We start from the raw sequence: 19,543 nt of genomic DNA, 5'->3' as shown, positions 1-19,543 counted from the left end.
ACACAATCCATTTAAACACACACAATTCACTTAAACACACACAAAATCACTTAAACACACACAATTCACTTAAACACACACAATTCACTTAAACACACACAATTCACTTAAACACACACAATTCACTTACACACACAATTCACTTAAACACACACAATTCACTTAAACAAGCACAATTCACTTAAACATACACAATTCACTTAAACATACACAATTCACTTAAACACACACAATTCACTCAAGCACACACAATTCACTTAAACACACACATTTCACTTAAACATACACAATTCACTTAAACACACACAATTCACTTGAAAACACACAATTCACTTGAAAACACACAATTCACTCAAACACTTGTCTCCTGACACATGGCTAGTACTGGGAGGGTCACCTGACACATGGCTAGTACTGGGAGGGTCACCTGACACATGGCTAGTACTGGGAGGGTCACCTGACACATGGCTAGTACTGGGAGGGTCTCCTAACACATGGCTAGTACTGGAGGGTCACCTGACACATGGCTAGTACTGGGAGGGTCACCTGACACATGGCTAGTACTGGGAGGGTCACCTGACACATGGCTAGTACTGGGAGGGTCACCTGACACATGGCTTGTACTGTGAGGGTCACCTGACACATGGCTAGTACTAGGAGGGTCACCTGACACATGGCTAGTACTGAGAGGGTCACCTGACACATGGCTAGTACTGGTAGGGTCACCTGACACATGGCTAGTACTGGTAGGGTCACCTGACATATGGCTAGTACTGAGAGGGTCACCTGACACATGGCTTGTACTGGGAGGGTCACCTGACACATGGCTAGTACTGAGAGGGTCACCTGACACATGGCTAGTACTGAGAGGGTAACCTGACACATGGCTAGTACTGGTAGGGTCACCTGAAACATGGCTTGTACTGAGAGGGTCACCTGACACATGACTAGTACTGGGAGGGTCACCTGACACATGGCTAGTACTGGGAGGGTCACCTGACACATGGCTAGTACTGGAGGGTCACCTGACACATGGCTAGTACTGGGAGGGTCACCTGACACATGGCTAGTCCTGGAGGGTCACCTGACACATGACTAGTACTGGGAGGGTCACCTGACACATGGCTAATACTTGAGGGTCACCTGACACATGGCTAGTACTGGAGGGTCACCTGAAACATGACTAGTACTGAGAGGGTCACCTGAAACATGACTAGTACTGGAGGGTCACCTGACACATGGCTAGTGCTGGAGGGTCACCTGACACATGGCTAGTACTGAGAGGGTCACCTGAAACATGACTAGTACTGGAGGGTCACCTGACACATGGCTAGTGCTGGAGGGTCACCTGACACATGGCTAGTACTAAGAGGGTCACCTGAAACATGACTAGTACTGGTAGGGTCACCTAACACATAGCTAGTACTGGGAGGGTCACCTAACACATGGCTAGTACTGGAGGGTCACCTGACACATGGCTAGTAATGGGAGGGTCACCTGACACATGGCTAGTATTGGGAGGGTCACCTGACACATGGCTAGTACTGGGAGGGTCAACTGACACATGGCTAGTACTGGAGGATCACCTCGTACTATAAAACGGGCATTAGTCCCGACTAGTAGAAGCAGCCACACCCACAAGTGACATTAAACTCCATTTCACCTAGCCTAATCCTTCATGTCTCCATGCCTCAGCTCTTTCCTGTAATGATGGCAGAATTTCTGTAGCAGCTTGTTCCAAGCTACTGTGTGGTATTTTCTCACAATGTTTAAACATTTGGTCCGGATGCTCAACAAAAGCATCATTTCTCATTCTCTCGTGCGTGAAATTGTCCTTCATTGTTTAACAGTTGTTCTTGTTGTGTTGGATGGCATGGGGATGTTATTGGAAGGCTTAATCATCTATTCCTAGGTGCTTGTTAGTGCTTGTCATGTTATTGCGCTCACGACAGAGGCAGTCAGATGTCGGTCTCAGCTCCCTGGGGAGAGTATGACGACATCTATCAGCAAAGTGCTTTGAATTGCCATGTTGGCAAGTGAGGCGCATTACCTGTGTGGCAGCAGAGATGAAGTGGGAGGTGTGATCCCAACTCTTCACAGTCTTGGTAGAACTTTATACTAATCCAGCACCATTGATCATACTATTAATTAAAGGTACCAACCTCATATCCAGGTGCATGTCTGACTGTGTAAAGATCTTTATTGTGTACTGTTACATTGCCTTATTGTCATGACATCATGTTCTGTATGTGTGCTTATGATGGCTTGTCGTGACTTTGTAATATACCTGGCTTGTCCTGACTTTGTGATTTACCTGGCTTGTGAATTTGTGTTTTACCTGGCTTGTCCCGACTTTGTGATTTACCTGGCTTGTCCCGACTTTTTGATTTACCTGGCTTGTCATGACTTTGTGATTTACCTGGTTTGTCCTGACTTTGTGATTTACCTGGTTTGTCCTGACTTTGTAAGTTATCTGACTTTGTGATTTACCTGGTTTGTCCTGACTTTGTGATTTACCTGGTTTGTCCTGACTTTGTGATTTACCTGGTTTGTCCTGACTTTGTAAGTTATCTGACTTTGTGATTTACCTGGCTTGTCCTGACTTTGTGATTTACCTGGTTTGTCCTGACTTTGTGATTTACCTGGTTTGTCCTGACTTTGTGATTTACCTGGCTTGTCCTGACTTTGTGATTTACCTGGCTTGTCCTGACTTTGTAAGTTATCTGACTTTGTGATTTACCTGGTTTGTCCTGACTTTGTGATTTACCTGGTTTGTCCTGACTTTGTGATTTACCTGGTTTGTCCTGACTTTGTGATTTACCTGGCTTGTCCCGACTTTGTGATTTACCTGGCTTGTTCTGACTTTGTGATCTACCTGGCTTGTCCTGACTTTGTGAGTTACCTGGCTTGTCCTGACCACCTGTTTTACCTGGCTTGTCCTGACCACCTGTTTTACCTGGCTTGTCCTGACCACCTGATTTACCTGGATTGTCCTGACCACCTGATTTACCTGGCTTGTCCTGACCACCTGATTTACCTGGCTTGTCCTGACCACCTGATTTACCTGGCTTGTCCTGACCACCTGATTTACCTGGCTTGTCCTGACATTGTGATTTACCTGGCTTGTCCTGACATTGTGATTTACCTGGCTTGTCCTGACATTGTGATTTACCTGGCTTGTCATGACTCTGTGATTTACTTGGCTTGTCCTGACTTTGTGAGTTACCTGGCTTGTCCTGACCACCTGATTTACCTGGCTTGTCCTGACTTTGTGATTTACCTTGCTTGTCCTGACTTTTTGATTTACCTGGCTTGTCCCGACCACCTGATTTACCTGGATTGTCCTGACCACCTGATTTACCTGGATTGTCCTGACCACCTGATTTACCTGGCTTGTCAGGACCTTGTACTCTATCTTGCTTCCATATTCAAAAGGAAAAGGTTACTCATTCCGTCAAAATTCATTTACAACAGCATGTACAAAACTTCCAGACTCAAGACCAGGGGTCCGGAAACTGTCATATGTGCCGGACATGTCCGATTGGGAATCTCAAATGTCCGGTTTAAAATATTTCTTTCCGGACATTTAAATTTTTCTTGCCATGCTTTACCGCGCGCTATAACCAAAGCGCGCAATAACAAGGGAACACTTACATAACAACTTGTAATGTGTGTGAAAAGTCATACTAAAATACGTTTTGGTATAGATCCTTATACCGTTGTCAATACAAAACAATGGAATAAGGATCTATACCGATACATCACCTCATTATGGAATAAAGAAAGTTGTCATCCATAAAAATATCTTGTCACTACTGTTACTTACCAACTTCTAAAAATGCCAATCAAACAGTGCTAATTTCAAATTTGGATGTTTTTCACGACTTTTAAATCAGCCCTGTATGTTGCAGGGAGCCAGGGTGGCCCAGTCGTCTAAGGCGCAGTAATTTGCTGTGTAGAGTTGTGTCCCTTTGGCACACCAGAAACTTATGATTGTGGGTTTGAATCCTGGTTTGCCCCAATTTTGTGTCTTGGTTTGACAGCATCATACTTGTGCTTGTGGGTTCAACCAAAGTGATAAATGTCTAAGACTTAGGCCTGCGTCACTTCAGGCTTTCCTCCATCTTTAGGCTGACGTGGCGTGATGTAACTGGAATACTGTTCAAAGCTTCATTTAACAACCATTGTCACAGGGTACTGTTGTTAAAAAAGTGTGACCTTCAAGCACTGGGAACATATTTTATTCGTGCGATTGTGATTTAACCATGCCATTGGCACTAAATACAAGGAATTTTGAACCCTGTCATGTATTTAAAACATACTGTATTCGACGTAATAAGCGCCCCGCTCTAATTAGCGCCCACTGCGATATTTGCTAATATATTGGCAAGTGAGCAATCTCAATTAGCACCCCTTCCGATTGATCAATGTACAAAAGACTTATCTCTTCGTGTATAAAACGCACTCGTGTGTTATATGCACCCTTAATTATGGGCAATTACATTCTTGAAAATATATCTGTCGTATATAAACAGTTCAGGCTGTCAGTATAATCCACGAAATTTTACTTTCAACTGTTTTTTTCCACCAAAATATTATTCTAATAAGAGACCCTTATTTCTAATTTTGAGAGCGCCCTGGGCGCTTATTAGGTCGAATATGGTATGTGTATTTCAATCCCACTTTGAAAAATATTGCAGACACTGTATTCTCCACAATAAGCTCCCTTTGTGCTCAGGAAATTGACAAAACCATGCACAACAAGTGAAAATGTTTTTTGGGGGGGACTGTTATGACCATGTGATGATATTGGTTTGTCAGATGTCAGATGTAATGACTCCCCATAGCTCAGCCTGATGAATGAAATGGATGGACATCCTTGTCCTCCTGGCTATTCTCAGGTTACTCACGCGGTGATTTGTTTGATTATCAAACGGAGAATGGCGAAGTTTAATCAAACATTTCCACTGGTTTAACTTGGTTTCAGAATCAGGGTTAATTTGACTTTTGAAGAATCTAAATAATTGAACGAATCCAGAGCTAGTGTTCTGAGATTAGATCTTAGAGAAGTTGGAATATTTTGATGTTCAGAACATAAGAGGTCTCGTTGACCTTGAAATACGCATGAAGTGTATAGACACTTCAGACCCAATGAATTGATTGGTCAAGAAGTCAATTGAAGTGGTCTTAGAATTATTGGTCAAAGGGGGGGGCACGGGTGGCCCAGTCGTCTAAGGCGCCGCGATTCGCTGTGCAGAGTTGCGTCCCTTGGGCACGCCAGAAACCTATGATTGTGGGTTCGAATCCCGGTTCGCCCCGATTATGTTTCTAGGTTTGTCAGCACCATACCCGTGCTCGTGGGTTTCACCGAAGTGGTAAACGTCTGAGACTCGCATCACTCCGGGCTTTCCTCCCACATTAAGCTGACACGCCGCGATATAACTGGAATACTGTTAAAAGCGGCGTAAAACCCAACTCACTCACTATTGGTCAAAGGAATGCCCTTTGATGTGTGGGTTTAGTTTCAAGGAGGAGATGATGTTAGGTATAAAATTGTTCGAAATTACGTCAAACTTAGAGTGAGTGAGTGAGTTGGGTTTGGGTTTAACGGCGCTTTTAACATTATTCCAGTTATATCACGATGTGTCAGCTTTATGTTGGAGGAAGGCCCGAAGTGATGCAGGTTTGGACGTTTACCACTTCGGTGAAACCTACGAGCACGGGTATGGTGCTGACAAACCTAGAAACATAATCGGGGCGACTCGGTATTGAACTCACAATCAGAGGTTTCTGGCATGCCGAAGGGATGCAACTCTGCACAGCGAATTGCGGTGGCGTAGACGACTGGGCCACCCGTGCCCCCTCGAACTTAGAAAATAAGTATTATCTGCTGTTGAACATGCTGGTTGACCTCGTGAGGATTTTGGGTCCGAGCTGGTCTCGATATCTCTGTATCTGGTGATACATGGCCCTGTGACCTTGAGCTCGACCCATGAAGATCCAGGTAGAGAATATATTAATAGGTCTTCAGCAACCCATGCTTGCCGTAAAAGGCAACTATGCTTGTCGTAAGAGGTGACTAATGGGATTGGGTGGTCAGACTTACTGACTTGGTTGATGCATGTTATCGTATCCCAATTGCATGGATCAATGCTCATGATGTCAACAGACCACTGTCACATTGCTGGAATATTGCTGAGTGCAGCATTAAACAACAAACAAACAAACCTTGAGGTCATTGTAAGGAAAAAATTTATGTTTCCAATTGTAACCAATCCAAGAAGAGAGTAGGTCGGTCAGGTTTGTTATGTTTTGTAGGTTTGTGGTATAAAGTGTGGACAAGGCCAGGATTGTTATAAAACTCGGGAGTTGGGACTTACACCGCTAATTGTGCCTCCACCTTTTCTTATCTTATTACTATTGTTGTTCTGGCGTGTACATATATAGGCTCTCTGCCTTATAGCATTCATTCACCTGATGAAGGAGTAAGCATATACTCGGAAATGTTGTGTTCCTCATAATAAAGAAGTTGACATCCATAAATTATCTTCCTTAAAAGGTGATATCAGCGAGCCTGACCACCTAATCCTGTTTGTTGCTTCTTATGACAAGCACTGGTTGCTGAAGACCTATTCCAACACAGATCTTCACGGGGGATGTACGTAAGTGATGATGATGAATGTATTTAACTTCAATGCCATGGAGGGGCGGTCAGGCAGCCTAGTGGTTAAAGCGTTCGCTCGTCACGCCGAAGACCCGGGTTCGATTCCCGACGTGGGTACAATGTGTGAAGTCCATTTTTGGTGTCCCCTGTCGTGATATTGCTGGAATATTGCTAAAAGCGGCATTAAACCATACTCACTCTCTCACTCACTCACTCAATGCCAGGGTATAAATGGCAAAACTTAGAAATATGATGAAGATAGATTTCACTCACTCATTCACCTTCATTTGAAGTTCCTCTGTCTGGGTTAACAAGGGTTCACTGTATTTCGTTTTTGTCATCAACATTTCAATTGAAAACCATAGAATGATCAACAACACTGGTTTTTTTATCAATAAACATAAAAATAATGAAACTGTTATCAACCCTGTCATAGGGACAGTGGGGTGGCCTAGTGGTTAAAGCATCCACTTAACACACCTAAGACCGGGTTTGATGCTCCGCATGGGTACATGTGTGAAGCCCCTTTCTGGTGTCCCCCGATGTGATATTGCTGGCATACTGCTTAAAGACTAAAAGCTTACAGCATCTGAGGTGAGGTGAAATTTGGTTTAACGTCGCGACCAAGATTATTGCACTTATATAGTGACATGCATGTACGTGTGTGTGTGTGTGTGTGTGGCTGCTTGTACTAGTCCGGACTGATGCCGATTTATAGTGCTAGCTCACTGAGGTACCATGCCACAGTTGAACATGAATACCCCACTCAGACACACTATACTGACTCCGAGCCGACCAGTCCTTGTTTTAGCCCCTTAATGCCGAGCGCCAGACAGGGTAACAACAAGTACCATCTTTTAACGTCTTATGGTATGACGTGGCCGGGGATCGAACCCCGGACCTTCCTCTCTCCGGGCAGACGCTCTACCTCTAGACCACAGAGGAGGTGACAGCATCTGACTTACATTCTTGCATAGCTTTGCCTGGGTTTGATATAAAAGCTAGGGTTTGAATCCAGGATTGTCCCAAATAATGATACTTTGTTCGTTATCATTGTAGCCTTTTCAAGGTTTCAATCAAGGGACCTGTATGAGTTGGGTTTTCCTCCCAAATATATCATGGATTACTGTATTTCCCAATGAAGGGAACCCGTGAAGATTCTGGGGTAGAATAGGTCTTCAGCAACCCATGCTTGCCGTAAAAGGTGACTTTGCTTGTCGTAAAAGGCAACTAACAGGATCGGGTGGTCAGGCTCGCTGACTTGGTTGATGCATTTCATCGATCCCAATTGCTCATGATATCAATCACTGGATTGTCTGGTCCAGACTCGATTATTTACAGACCGCTGTCATATAGCTGGAATATTGCTGAGTGCGGCGTTAAACAACAAACCAGCCAACCAACCCAATGAAGGGCATCTTGACAAACTTCTAGACCAATCTGGAACCTTTATAAGAGCCCCTATATATGACCGAAAATGTAGATGCAAGTCTATGTATTTCTTTGTATTTTGCACATTTTCCATAGAAAACACCATCACAGGACGAGTTATGATGCCTTGTAACCATGATAACTATTATCAAACTTATTGGTTATGTTAACCAATGATATCTGAAAACCATTTGCGCTTGTTGTGCATGGTTTTGATAGGCGCCCCTTTGTCACTTTCCTGAGCGCAAAGGGAGCTTATTGTGGAGAATACAGTGAAACTTCACACTTCAACATCTTCATCAAGTACAGTAACTGCATAATGACACACATTTCTTTCATTGTAACCATGGTGACCTCACACTTCAACATCTTCATCAAGTACAGTAACTGCGTAATGACACACATTTCTTTCATTGTAACCATGGTGACCTCACACTTCAACATCTTCATCAAGTACAGTAACTGCAGAATGACACACATTTCTTTCATTGTAACCATGGTGACCTCACACTTCAACATCTTCATTAAGTAAAGTAACTGTGTAATGACACACATTTCTTTCATTGTAACCATGGTGACCTCACACTTCAACATCTTCATCAAGTAAAGTAACTGCGTAATGACACACATTTCTTTCATTGTAACCATGGTGACTTCACACTTCAACATCTTCATCAAGTACAGTAACTGCGTAATGACACACATTTCTTTCATTGTAACCATGGTGACTTCACACTTCAACATCTTCATCAAGTACAGTAACTGCGTAATGACACACATTTCTTTCATTGTAACCATGGTGACCTCACACTTCAACATCTTCATCAAGTACAGTAACTGCGTAATGACACACATTTCTTTCATTGTAACCATGGGGATGGTAAGTTAGACTTTTTTGTCTTAACTGCATTCTCTTTTACAGGGGTGACTATTGGTCTGGAAATCACTATTGCGATAACTATTGATATTGCAAGCAACTATTGCGATAAATATCAATAATTTTCAGTGTATCATTTTAGATGGATTTTAGAGTTGAATTAAACCTTGGAACTGAAGTTTCCTTTGAATGTGATAACCATAACAACAAATATAAAGTAAAGTTTGAGATATGACTGATTTGTTTTTTCTTTACCCAAATAATTTAAGAAAAAGAAACTTCCACATTACCATGTGTAAATTACTACCATTCATGATCAAAAGAAAAACAAATTTGTACAGCTTTGCATGTATTTTATTGATATAGTATATACAATCGAAACTATCGATATTCCTAACTGAAATCGATGCTATTGATCGGAAACTGATTTTACAATTGATTTATTGACTTAAAGTTCTTACCAATAGCAATATATCGATATTTCGATTTATCCTGACACCCCTTCTCTTATACCTAACCAGTGCACCACCTCCATGCCTAGTGGTAGAGCATCTGCCCTGAGAGCAGAAGGTCGGGGGTTCAGTCCCCATCACGTCATACTAAAAGATGTTAAAAGGTGGCACTTATTGTTACCCTTCCTGGTGCTCGGCATGAAGGGGCTAATACAAGGACTGGTTGGATCGGAGTCAGTATACTGTGTCTGAGTAGGGTATTCATGTTAAACTACGGCATGTCATCTCAGTGGGCTATCACTATAAAATTGGCATTAGTCCGGACTTGTACAAGAAGACACATACGCACGCACTCACGCATGCATGCACACATGCACATTGCTTTATAAGTGCAACAATCGTAGTACCGTAGTTACCGAAGTATACACAACTTGGACAACTTTTAAATTGATTTTACTGAAGTTCTAGTAGTATTCTTTTGTGTTGGGACAATCATGTTGTGTTTTGATTATTTCATTGATTAACCAAATTTAAAGTTTAACTTTGATGCTTTGGGGGAAAACAGATGAATGAGATGAGATCAGAATCCCCTTTCTTTGACTGCAGGATAGCATGCCCTGACTGCATCATTTCAAAGTCGTGGATTGTCTTTGTTAACTGTTCACAGAAGCCAATTACCCTGAGCCTAATGAGTCTTTCTCTCCCATCTAATTCTGATCTACAAAAGAGGACTATGCTATTATCCAAAGCACTGATTCAAGGCCTTGCAAATCATGATCACACAGGTGGTTGGGCTTGTATAGCTGGAGGTTAATTGCTTCAGAATATACAATTTAACTCAATTTCAAGAAGGAAATGTTTTTGGCAACAAACGTTAATGCTATTTTGACTGGTTTTTGCGTGATAGTGACACTGTCATTAATGATTTATTAACTTCCTGCAGGAATATAGTTCGAATTTCAGGTTACTTATTCATCAGTTTTTCATTATTTAATCTGTTTTTGTTATGGTTGGAAATGTGCAAAATACATTTGTTCATGCAGGGATTGATAGAAAAAAAGACACAAGTCTTTCTTTTTTTGTTGTTAAATGACATACTTAGCAATAACCGCCGTCATATAGCTGGAATATTGCTGAGTGCAGGGTTAAACAACAAACAAACAAACTTATTTCAATATTCAATATTTCAGCCAAATGATGCTGACCTGTCAATAAGGAAGTCATATGTTTCTCTATTTCTTTTCTTTCCTTTCTGTCATTGAGTTTATTTATTGTCAATAAGCATACATGTAAGTCTATGAGAGAGGTTGTTGTGATAGTGAGTGAGTTGGGTTTAACGCCGATTTTAACAGTATTTCAGTTATATCGTGGTTTGTCAGCTTTATTTGTGAGGAAAGCCTGAAGTGATGCATGTCTGAGACGCTTACTACTTTTGTGAAACCCACAAGCACGGGTATGTTGCTGACAAACCTAGAAACATAATTGGGGCGAACCGGGATTCGAACCCACAATCATAGGTTTCTGGTGTGCCCAAGGGACGCAACTCTGCACAGCGAATCGCGGCGCCTTAGACAACTGGGCCACCTGTGCCCCTGGTTGTTGTGATAACTTGTGCCCAATCCTTTTCATGAGAATAAAATATGTTTAAACTAAAACTTTGAGGGAGTCTGGATCAGACGGACCAGTGATGGAAACATTGTGCAAATTTGTAAATGTCTGGTACCGATAATGTTGCTGCCTTGCCGTGATATGACTGAAATGCTGTTGAAAGCAGCATTGAACCCAACTCACTCACTCATGCAGAGGTTCAGAAAACAGATCACTATGTATGGTTATCATTATGTTTGCCTTTGACAAGCGGTCTGTTTTGTTTGTTTGTTATTTTGTTGTTTAACACCGCACTCAGCTATATTCCAGCTATATGACAGCAGTCTGTAAATAATCGAGTCTGGACCAGACAATCCAGTGATCAATATCATGAGCCTCGATCAACACAACTGGGATCGATGACATGCATCAACCAAGTCAGTGAGCCTGACCACCCGATCCCGTTGTCGCCTCTTACGACCTTACCAGAGGTAAATAACCATAACTGACCTCTATGGTATTTTGTATACATATTTTGCAAACACCGTGACCATCTTTGTGGCCTGATTTCTATGTAGGGAGAGGTATTCAAAAAAGTGTTGTCTTGTTTATTGATCCAAGTTTTCAGTTGAAATAAAAATATGTCTAAACCAAACAAGGGAGCTCACACTTTTCTGCCTTTTGTCAGTAGTCTTAAATTTATTGGCTTAGTCACCAAATAGTCCCTATCTGGAATCTAAAGTACAAAATCACCTATGTGAATGTCGATCGTCTGTCTGTACGTAGGGAAACACGGAGATGACTGGTCCTGCTTTCGTGTCATTTCTGTAATTTGTGTCTTGCAAACACCAAACACTGATGGGTTTTGTTGAATCTTGGATCTTGTTACATGTGACTTTGAGGAGATTTTGGAATGAATACAGTAAACAGAAGTTTTATTTTACACAAAGAATTTTTTATAGACAATTTAGGCAAGAATGCAGTATACCGGACACCTTCCGCCATTTTTGTAAGGATGTGCAGAAGCTTATTCCTTGGTAACAGTTTCTATGTTTTTCAGAAGCCATTTTCGTTGCCTCGCTAAAACAACAAGGGGTTTGGGGGTCTTGCCCCCCACTCAACGTCCTGAGTTAAATGCTTTCGTAAGTAAATGAAATGTTTAATTTTCAAAGTTGATACAAAATACTTTATTAGTAGCATCAAACAAACATGGGGGATTGGTGTCCGGTATAATGCGTGTGTACCGACAATTTATGTTGATCTTTTATGATAAAAATTTGACTTATCTTTACGATATATTTTTTAGCTGTTTTCCACTAAACAGTACACCCCATCAGGGCTGTTCAGAAGGTCCTCAGACCTGTGAAGATCCGGGGTAGAATAGGTCTTAAAAAAGGTCCGTAAAACTCAACTATGCTTTTCATAAAAGGCGACTAACGGGATCGGATGGACTTGGTTGATGCATGTCATCGTATCCTAATTGTGTGGATGGATGCTCATGATGTCAATCACTGGATTGTCTGGTCCAGACTCGATTATTTACAGACCACCGTTATATCGCTGGAATATTGCTTAGTGTGGCCTTCAACAACAAACAAACAAACAAACAACAGAAGGTCCTCTTCTCGGCACATATAGCTCCTCTGTGATTCCCTTAATCATAGTGAAAGGTGAAATTCATGGAAGCTTTGGGCTTTGTTTTCAAAAAGCTGATGGCATAATTAGGTGTATTAAGTATCATATTAACAGATTAAACATGTTTACTATCTCTTAGATTGAGTGTTATATAATATAATTTGTTTGAGGCTAAAATAAAAGGAACTATTTCTTGGCCATTGCCACATCACTTTAATATAAATTGTCAATGCCAGCGAATTATCACTCTGCTGTGTACATGTGCAGAGATTCTGCTGCTTGTAAGTAAACAGAAACCTTGATGAAATATATTCGTTTTGCAACACAACAGTTGGTGGCAGTTGTAGTGTCTCATCCCAAGCATCTTTCATTTTTATTTGAATTAAAAATAAATATGTTTTGTTCCAGCAGTCTATATTGAGTGTCCGTACCAAATATTTTATTAACACTATGTCTTGCTTCTGGTTGAACATGTTGTTTGTTTGTTTGTTGTTTAACGCCACACTCACCAATATTCCAGCTATGTGATGGCGATGTGTAAATAATCGAGTCTGGAACAGACAATCCAGTGATTGATATCATGAGCATTGATCTACACAATTGGTCTGGTGGAACAAGTTTCAAACAGTAACAATAATTCAGACTTAACAGCAAAGATAATGATTGTTTTCTGCAGACAATATATTTTGTACCGTATGTCGCCATCTACAAAGTGACCCCACGTACAAGGTGACCCCCAGTACAAGCTTTCAAAATCGATGCTAATTACCCCGTTTATAAGGCAAATCGTTTTGAAGCATGTCACCAGCAGACCCAATCCCTACAGTTACAATAAAAACGTGTTTGTCTTCCGCAGAAAAAATTACATCGTATCCCTTCAACGAATTCAGGGAAACGAACAGATCATAACAATTAAACTAGGTCAACGCAAGTTTGAAATTTGAGATAAAACATAAGTGGACATGATCATTTATGGGTTAAATTGTTTTCCCTGTTTTGATAGGCATTGTTTTATATGCCAAGATTAAGATTACCGTGTGTATTTTCTCATATCTAAGCCGGAAGTAGCAATCAGCTTACACAAGTTTCTTAGAATCTACTGGTGATTGGGTTAAAAATTACCCTATAAAATAACTTTTAAAGATTTTGATACCATGATCAGAAGAATTTGTATCTGAAACTGTTATTTTATCAGGAATAATTTATTCCAATTACATGTTATTTTAGTTGCAGCTTTATATTATATATTTGAAATAAATTAATAACCGTAAGCGTAGCACTTTGGTTCAGCTGATCGCTATTGACGGATATTTTTTCGTATGGAATAATTTGACCAAACACTGTTGATGCTCCCACGCTTGCGTTAGAAAACTTTATGTTGACATATAATAGTCAAACTACAACAAATATGACTTTCAGCGGGTCAATGTATGGCATTTATGATATATATATCCATTCTCTATCCACTAAAGTTTGTTTCAAGGCATCAACAGCGGTAATATGACCATTGGTTGCTGTAAATAATGATGAGTTGTGTGATCTTCTGATCACCATGATCACTTCACTTACGATTTCGCCTAAATGAATGTAAACGATATTGAATAAAATTTTGAGTACACAGTGATACACAGTAATCACCATAGCTTCTTATGTTGCAGGCAGCACAGGTGACCTAGTTGTCTAAGGCACTGCAATTTGCTGTGCAGAGTTGCGTCCCTTGGGCACACCAGAAACCTATGATTGTGGGTACGAATCCTGTTTTGCCCTGGTTCGTGCTTATGTGTTTCACCAAAGTGGTGCATTACTTTGGGCCTTCCTCCCACATTAAGCAGACAAGCTGTGATATAGCTGGAATACTGTTAAAAGCGGCGTAAAAACCCATCTCACTCACTCAAAAATAAATGCAGCCTAAGAAAAATACATATGTGCTTGAAAACTTGATTGTTGACTTGGAACCTTTAAGTTTAGTCAAATCACATGTTTGAACTGATTGGTTGCATCATGCAATTGTGGTCAAAACTGGCGCCATTGTCTGCAATGTGAACTCTAAGTTCTCCTGAGAAGGAAGAATATTCACTTGTTCTGTGATAAATGCTGATGGCTTTTCCACATAAATCAACAGTAAACACTTTGTCGAACACAAACAGATGACTTTTTACCTAGTGGCTCGATTTCAAGTTTATTGGCTTCAGAAATCTGGTGGTGTGATCTATAGCATTGCCTGTTCTATGACAGATTGGATGGAGAGACAGAGTTCTTGCACTTAAGCCATGCTCTTCTAGAATTCTATTTTTGAAGTGTTTCGTGGTACATGATGCAATTTAAAAGTTTGTTTCTGGACTTCTTGTGTCTGCATTGTGCTGTCCCTGTGTTTTTTTTCAAGTGGCTCATACTTCTTCCTTTGATTGAATACTGTAAATCTTAAAATTAATGCATCTCCAAATTAATTGACTGCTGACCCCTAGCCAAAAATGTGACTCAAAATCAATTTCGACCAGCGACCCCCCTCAGTGGGGTATCCATGTTAAACTGTGGCATGGTATCTCACTGGGGTATTCGTGTTAAACTGCAGCATGGTATCTCAGTGGGGTATTCATGTTAAACTGCAGCATGGTATCTCAGTGGGGTATTCATGTTAAACTGCAGCATGGTATCTCAGTGGGGTATCCATGTTAAATTGTTACCCTGTCTGGCGCTCGGCATTAAGGGGCTAAATCAAGGACTGGTCAGCTCGGAGTCAGTATACTGTGTCTCAGTGGGGTGTCCATGTTAAACTGCGGCATGGTATCTCCTTTAGGGTGTCCATGTTAAACTGCGGCCTGGTATCTCAGTGGGGTATCCATGTTAAACTGCGGCATGGTATCTCAGTGGGGTGTCCATGTTAAACTGTGGCATGGTATCTCAGTGGGGTATCCATGTTAAACTGCAGTATGGTATCTCTGTGGGGTATCCATGTTAAACTGTGGCATGGTATCTCAGTGGGGTATCCATGTTAAACTGTGGCATGGTATCTCAGTGGGGTGTCCATGTTAAACTGTGGCATGGTATCTCAGTGGGGTATCCATGTTAAACTGCGGCATGGTATCTCAGTGGGGTATCCATGTTAAACTGAGGCATGGTATCTCAGTGGGGTATCCATGTTAAACTGCAGCATGGTATCTCAGTGGCGTATTCGTGTTAAACTGCGGCATGGTATCTCAGTGGGGTATTCATGTTAAACTGCAGCATGGTATCTCAGTGGGGTATTCATGTTAAACTGCAGCATGGTATCTCAGTGGGGTATCCATGTTAAATTGTTACCCTGTCTGGCGCTCGGCATTAAGGGGCTAAATCAAGGACTGGTCAGCTCGGAGTCAGTATACTGTGTCTCAGTGGGGTGTCCATGTTAAACTGCGGCATGGTATCTCCTTTAGGGTGTCCATGTTAAACTGCGGCCTGGTATCTCAGTGGGGTATCCATGTTAAACTGCGGCATGGTATCTCAGTGGGGTGTCCATGTTAAACTGTGGCATGGTATCTCAGTGGGGTATCCATGTTAAACTGCAGTATGGTATCTCTGTGGGGTATCCATGTTAAACTGTGGCATGGTATCTCAGTGGGGTATCCATGTTAAACTGTGGCATGGTATCTCAGTGGGGTGTCCATGTTAAACTGTGGCATGGTATCTCAGTGGGGTATCCATGTTAAACTGCGGCATGGTATCTCAGTGGGGTATCCATGTTAAACTGAGGCATGGTATCTCAGTGGGGTATCCATGTTAAACTGCAGCATGGTATCTCAGTGGCGTATTCGTGTTAAACTGCGGCATGGTATCTCAGTGGGGTATTCATGTTAAACTGCAGCATGGTATCTCAGTGGGGTATTCATGTTAAACTGCAGCATGGTATCTCAGTGGGGTATCCATGTTAAATTGTTACCCTGTCTGGCGCTCGGCATTAAGGGGCTAAATCAAGGACTGGTCAGCTCGGAGTCAGTATACTGTGTCTCAGTGGGGTGTCCACGTTAAACTGAAGCATGGTAACTCATTAGGCTACCATGTAAACCAGCATCAGTATCTTGATACTATGTTCACAGTACTATACATGCTTTACAAGTCAAGATATGTAAGAATAACAGCAAAAAGGGCCCTTACTGTAATACTCAGTGTGTTTCAGATGAGTGAAACCATGACAACAGGCTCCAGCTAGCTCCTATATAGACAGGTTCCTGGCAGTATTTGCGTAGCAGCACCTTTACTATTTGTATATGTTCCACCCAATCTGTGCAACTGCCCTATGCATGCAGTGCATGCAGTGGACAGGGACGTGTATGAGTTTTAAAATCTTATTCACAGAAGTCAAAAGGACAAAGTTATTTTATGAGGATCTATTCACCAAGTTATTTTACAAAGATCTGTTCACTGAATTGTTTTCACACACAGATGCATCAACATTAAATCATAAATTACTATGTATATGGTTTCTTAAATACTGTGAAACCAAAATAAAATACGGCTTGAAAATAATACGTCTGACCAAATGAAGACCTTTTACATTCTCTTTTGATAAAAATGTACTTTCTGTTTGTGATGTTGTTTTTGTTTTGTATCCATGTCCAGGGCTTGTAATAAATGGCATATTTTGTTTTTCAATAATGAATAAACATTAAATAACAAAACTTTGAAATCAGAACTTTTGACATCTTTTTGATGACTCAGCAAGATTTTTTGGTTGTGATATCTCAGGTATGACTGAAATGAACTTGATCCTGAAAATGAAGTGCACATACTTCCTGTGTATTTGTCCCACATTTGGGCTCATTGTGAAGATGCCTTGAAAATATACCCTTGGTGTAAAGTTTTACGTTTCCAAATGACATTTTCTGCAGGTTCTGGAGATGCTTGAGTGTGCCGGGGAGCACTTTTCCCTGCATCCAACATTACATCTTTGCATTGTAAAGAGCAAACTGTGGTATTTTGCATGTGATTCTGATGTTTGAACTTCAGTGAGGTGACTTCACAAAGGAGGTGTACAGTGAGCCCTCACATCACAACCCTCTGCTGGGGGCTAGCAACCCATGCTTGTCACCCTGTGGGGATTCCAGGGCAGAATAGGTCCCTGTACTCCATGCTTGTCTTCTCTGTGGGGATTCAAGGGCAGAATAGGTCCCCTGTACCCCATGCTTGTCTCCCTGTGGGGATTCCAGGGCAGAATAGGTCCTCTGTACCCCATGCTTGTCACCCTGTGGGGATTCGAGGACAGAATTGGTCCCCTCTACCCCATGCTTGTCTCTCTGTAGAGATTCCAGGACAGAACAGGTCCCCTGTACCCCATGCTTGTCACCCTGTAGAGATTCCAGGACAGAGTAGGTCCCCAGTACCCCATGCTTGTCTCCCTGTAGAGATTCCAGGACAGAAAAGGTCCCCTCTACCCCCCCCCCCCCGTGCTTGTCTCTGTAGAGATTCCAGGACAGAGTGATTTCCCAGCAACCCGTGCTGATGGTTTCACCAATATGGTACCAGACGATGGAAATACGTCCAGAGTTATCGCCCTTGCATTACAATTAGACAAGTTCAGAAATCGGCATTTGATAAATGTTCAGTTTTTAGATAAAAATAATCATTTATATTTTCAAAATTGGTTAGAAGTTAGGCATTTTCCCAACAGGGTTTAATAAGTTTATATCTCATCTGACATGGAATAAAATTGCCTATTGAGTAACCAATCAGAAACAAATATCTTAATGCTCACCTTGAGCCAGACTGTTGCCATGGGTAAGTAGTACAGCCAGAATGCCATGATCAGACCAGACTTGCCAATACCCTCTCTTGTCTTATAACACTTGCTGATTGCCATCACTGTCAAACAATTTGCAGTAGACACAGTACTTAGACTTCAGCAAGAAATCTTACAAAATCTGCATTTGAAATATTGCTACATCTCACAAGACACTGAGTAAGCTGGTCAACATAAGGCCTTTCTTTGAAGGTGTCTCAAGCAAAGCCATAATGTGATTGTCATAATCAAGTCTGATGTCCAATCCAGGTAATGTGTGTGTTATTAGGTATCTCACAGACAATTACTGCCAGTCCAGACGTGAAGGGATGAGTGGATGGAGATGACCGATGTCCAGCCTCATGACCGGCCACTAATAGGCTCCACTCAGGAAATGGCTTATTGCCATCACCTGTACCCTTATAGATCTTGACCACATGAATGTCTAGACAATATGCTGGATCTTTAGGCTATGATGAATTAATTATCACCCCTTGGGACGAATTTGGAAGCCTTTTGTCAGCTCAGGTTGGTGATTTCATGACCTTTCAACATTGTTCACGTATGATCTTGTACATGTCATGTAATATTGTATAAAATGAAGAAAAAGTTCCCTGTGTCCTTTGCTCCATTAGTTGAATTTGTTGTGATTTTATGTTTGGAAAGGGGGCACGGGTCTAAGGGACGATTCGCTGTGCAGAGTTGCATCTCTTGGGCACGCCAGAAAACTATGATTGTGGGTTCGAAACCCAGTTGGCCCCGATTATGTTTCTAGGTTTGTCAGCACCATACCCGTGCTCGTGGGTTTCACCGAAGTGGTAAACGTCCGAGACCTGCATCACTTCGGGCTTTCCTCCCACATTAAGCTGACACGCCGTGATATAACTGGAATACTGTTAAAAGCAGCGTTAAATCCAACACACTCACTCACTCAATATCTCTGTGTATGGTTTTAATTAGCCCCCCTTCGTAAATCTTCTTTGCGCCTAGGGTGCTTATATCGGTGAATACGGTATATTGTGTATATTGTGAATGCTGTTTATGTTGTGAATGCTGTTAAGCACCGTTTGGAAGGAAACTAGTTGCTACATAAATATATTATGCTTCATGTGCTTCGTGTTACCTGATATACTTGCATAGAATAT

At 41.6% G+C, this 19,543-nt stretch overlaps 2 protein-coding genes across 4 annotated transcripts in view; one reads left to right on the top strand and one right to left on the bottom strand.

The window, feature by feature from the left end:
• Nucleotides 1–19,543, top strand: part of LOC124130846 (polypeptide N-acetylgalactosaminyltransferase 5-like) — a 390,720-nt gene that overhangs the window by 12,113 nt on the left and 359,064 nt on the right. The window lies entirely within an intron of this gene.
• Nucleotides 1,008–18,479, bottom strand: LOC125374618 (MARCO-like protein). Its single transcript, XM_048385582.1, has 3 exons — nt 18,375–18,479; nt 2,741–3,419; nt 1,008–1,114 (listed from the first exon to the last, which is right to left on the bottom strand). The coding sequence occupies exons 1-3, from the start codon at nt 18,477–18,479 to the stop codon at nt 1,008–1,010; spliced, it is 891 nt and encodes a 296-aa protein (XP_048241539.1).

Source organism: Haliotis rufescens, unplaced genomic scaffold (genome assembly GCF_023055435.1).
Source record: "Haliotis rufescens isolate VD_foot unplaced genomic scaffold, xgHalRufe1.0.p SCAF_10, whole genome shotgun sequence".
NCBI lineage: Eukaryota > Metazoa > Mollusca > Gastropoda > Lepetellida > Haliotidae > Haliotis > Haliotis rufescens.
The sequence above is the reverse complement of the archived record's forward strand: the minus strand, read 5'-3'. Positions and strand labels throughout refer to the sequence as shown.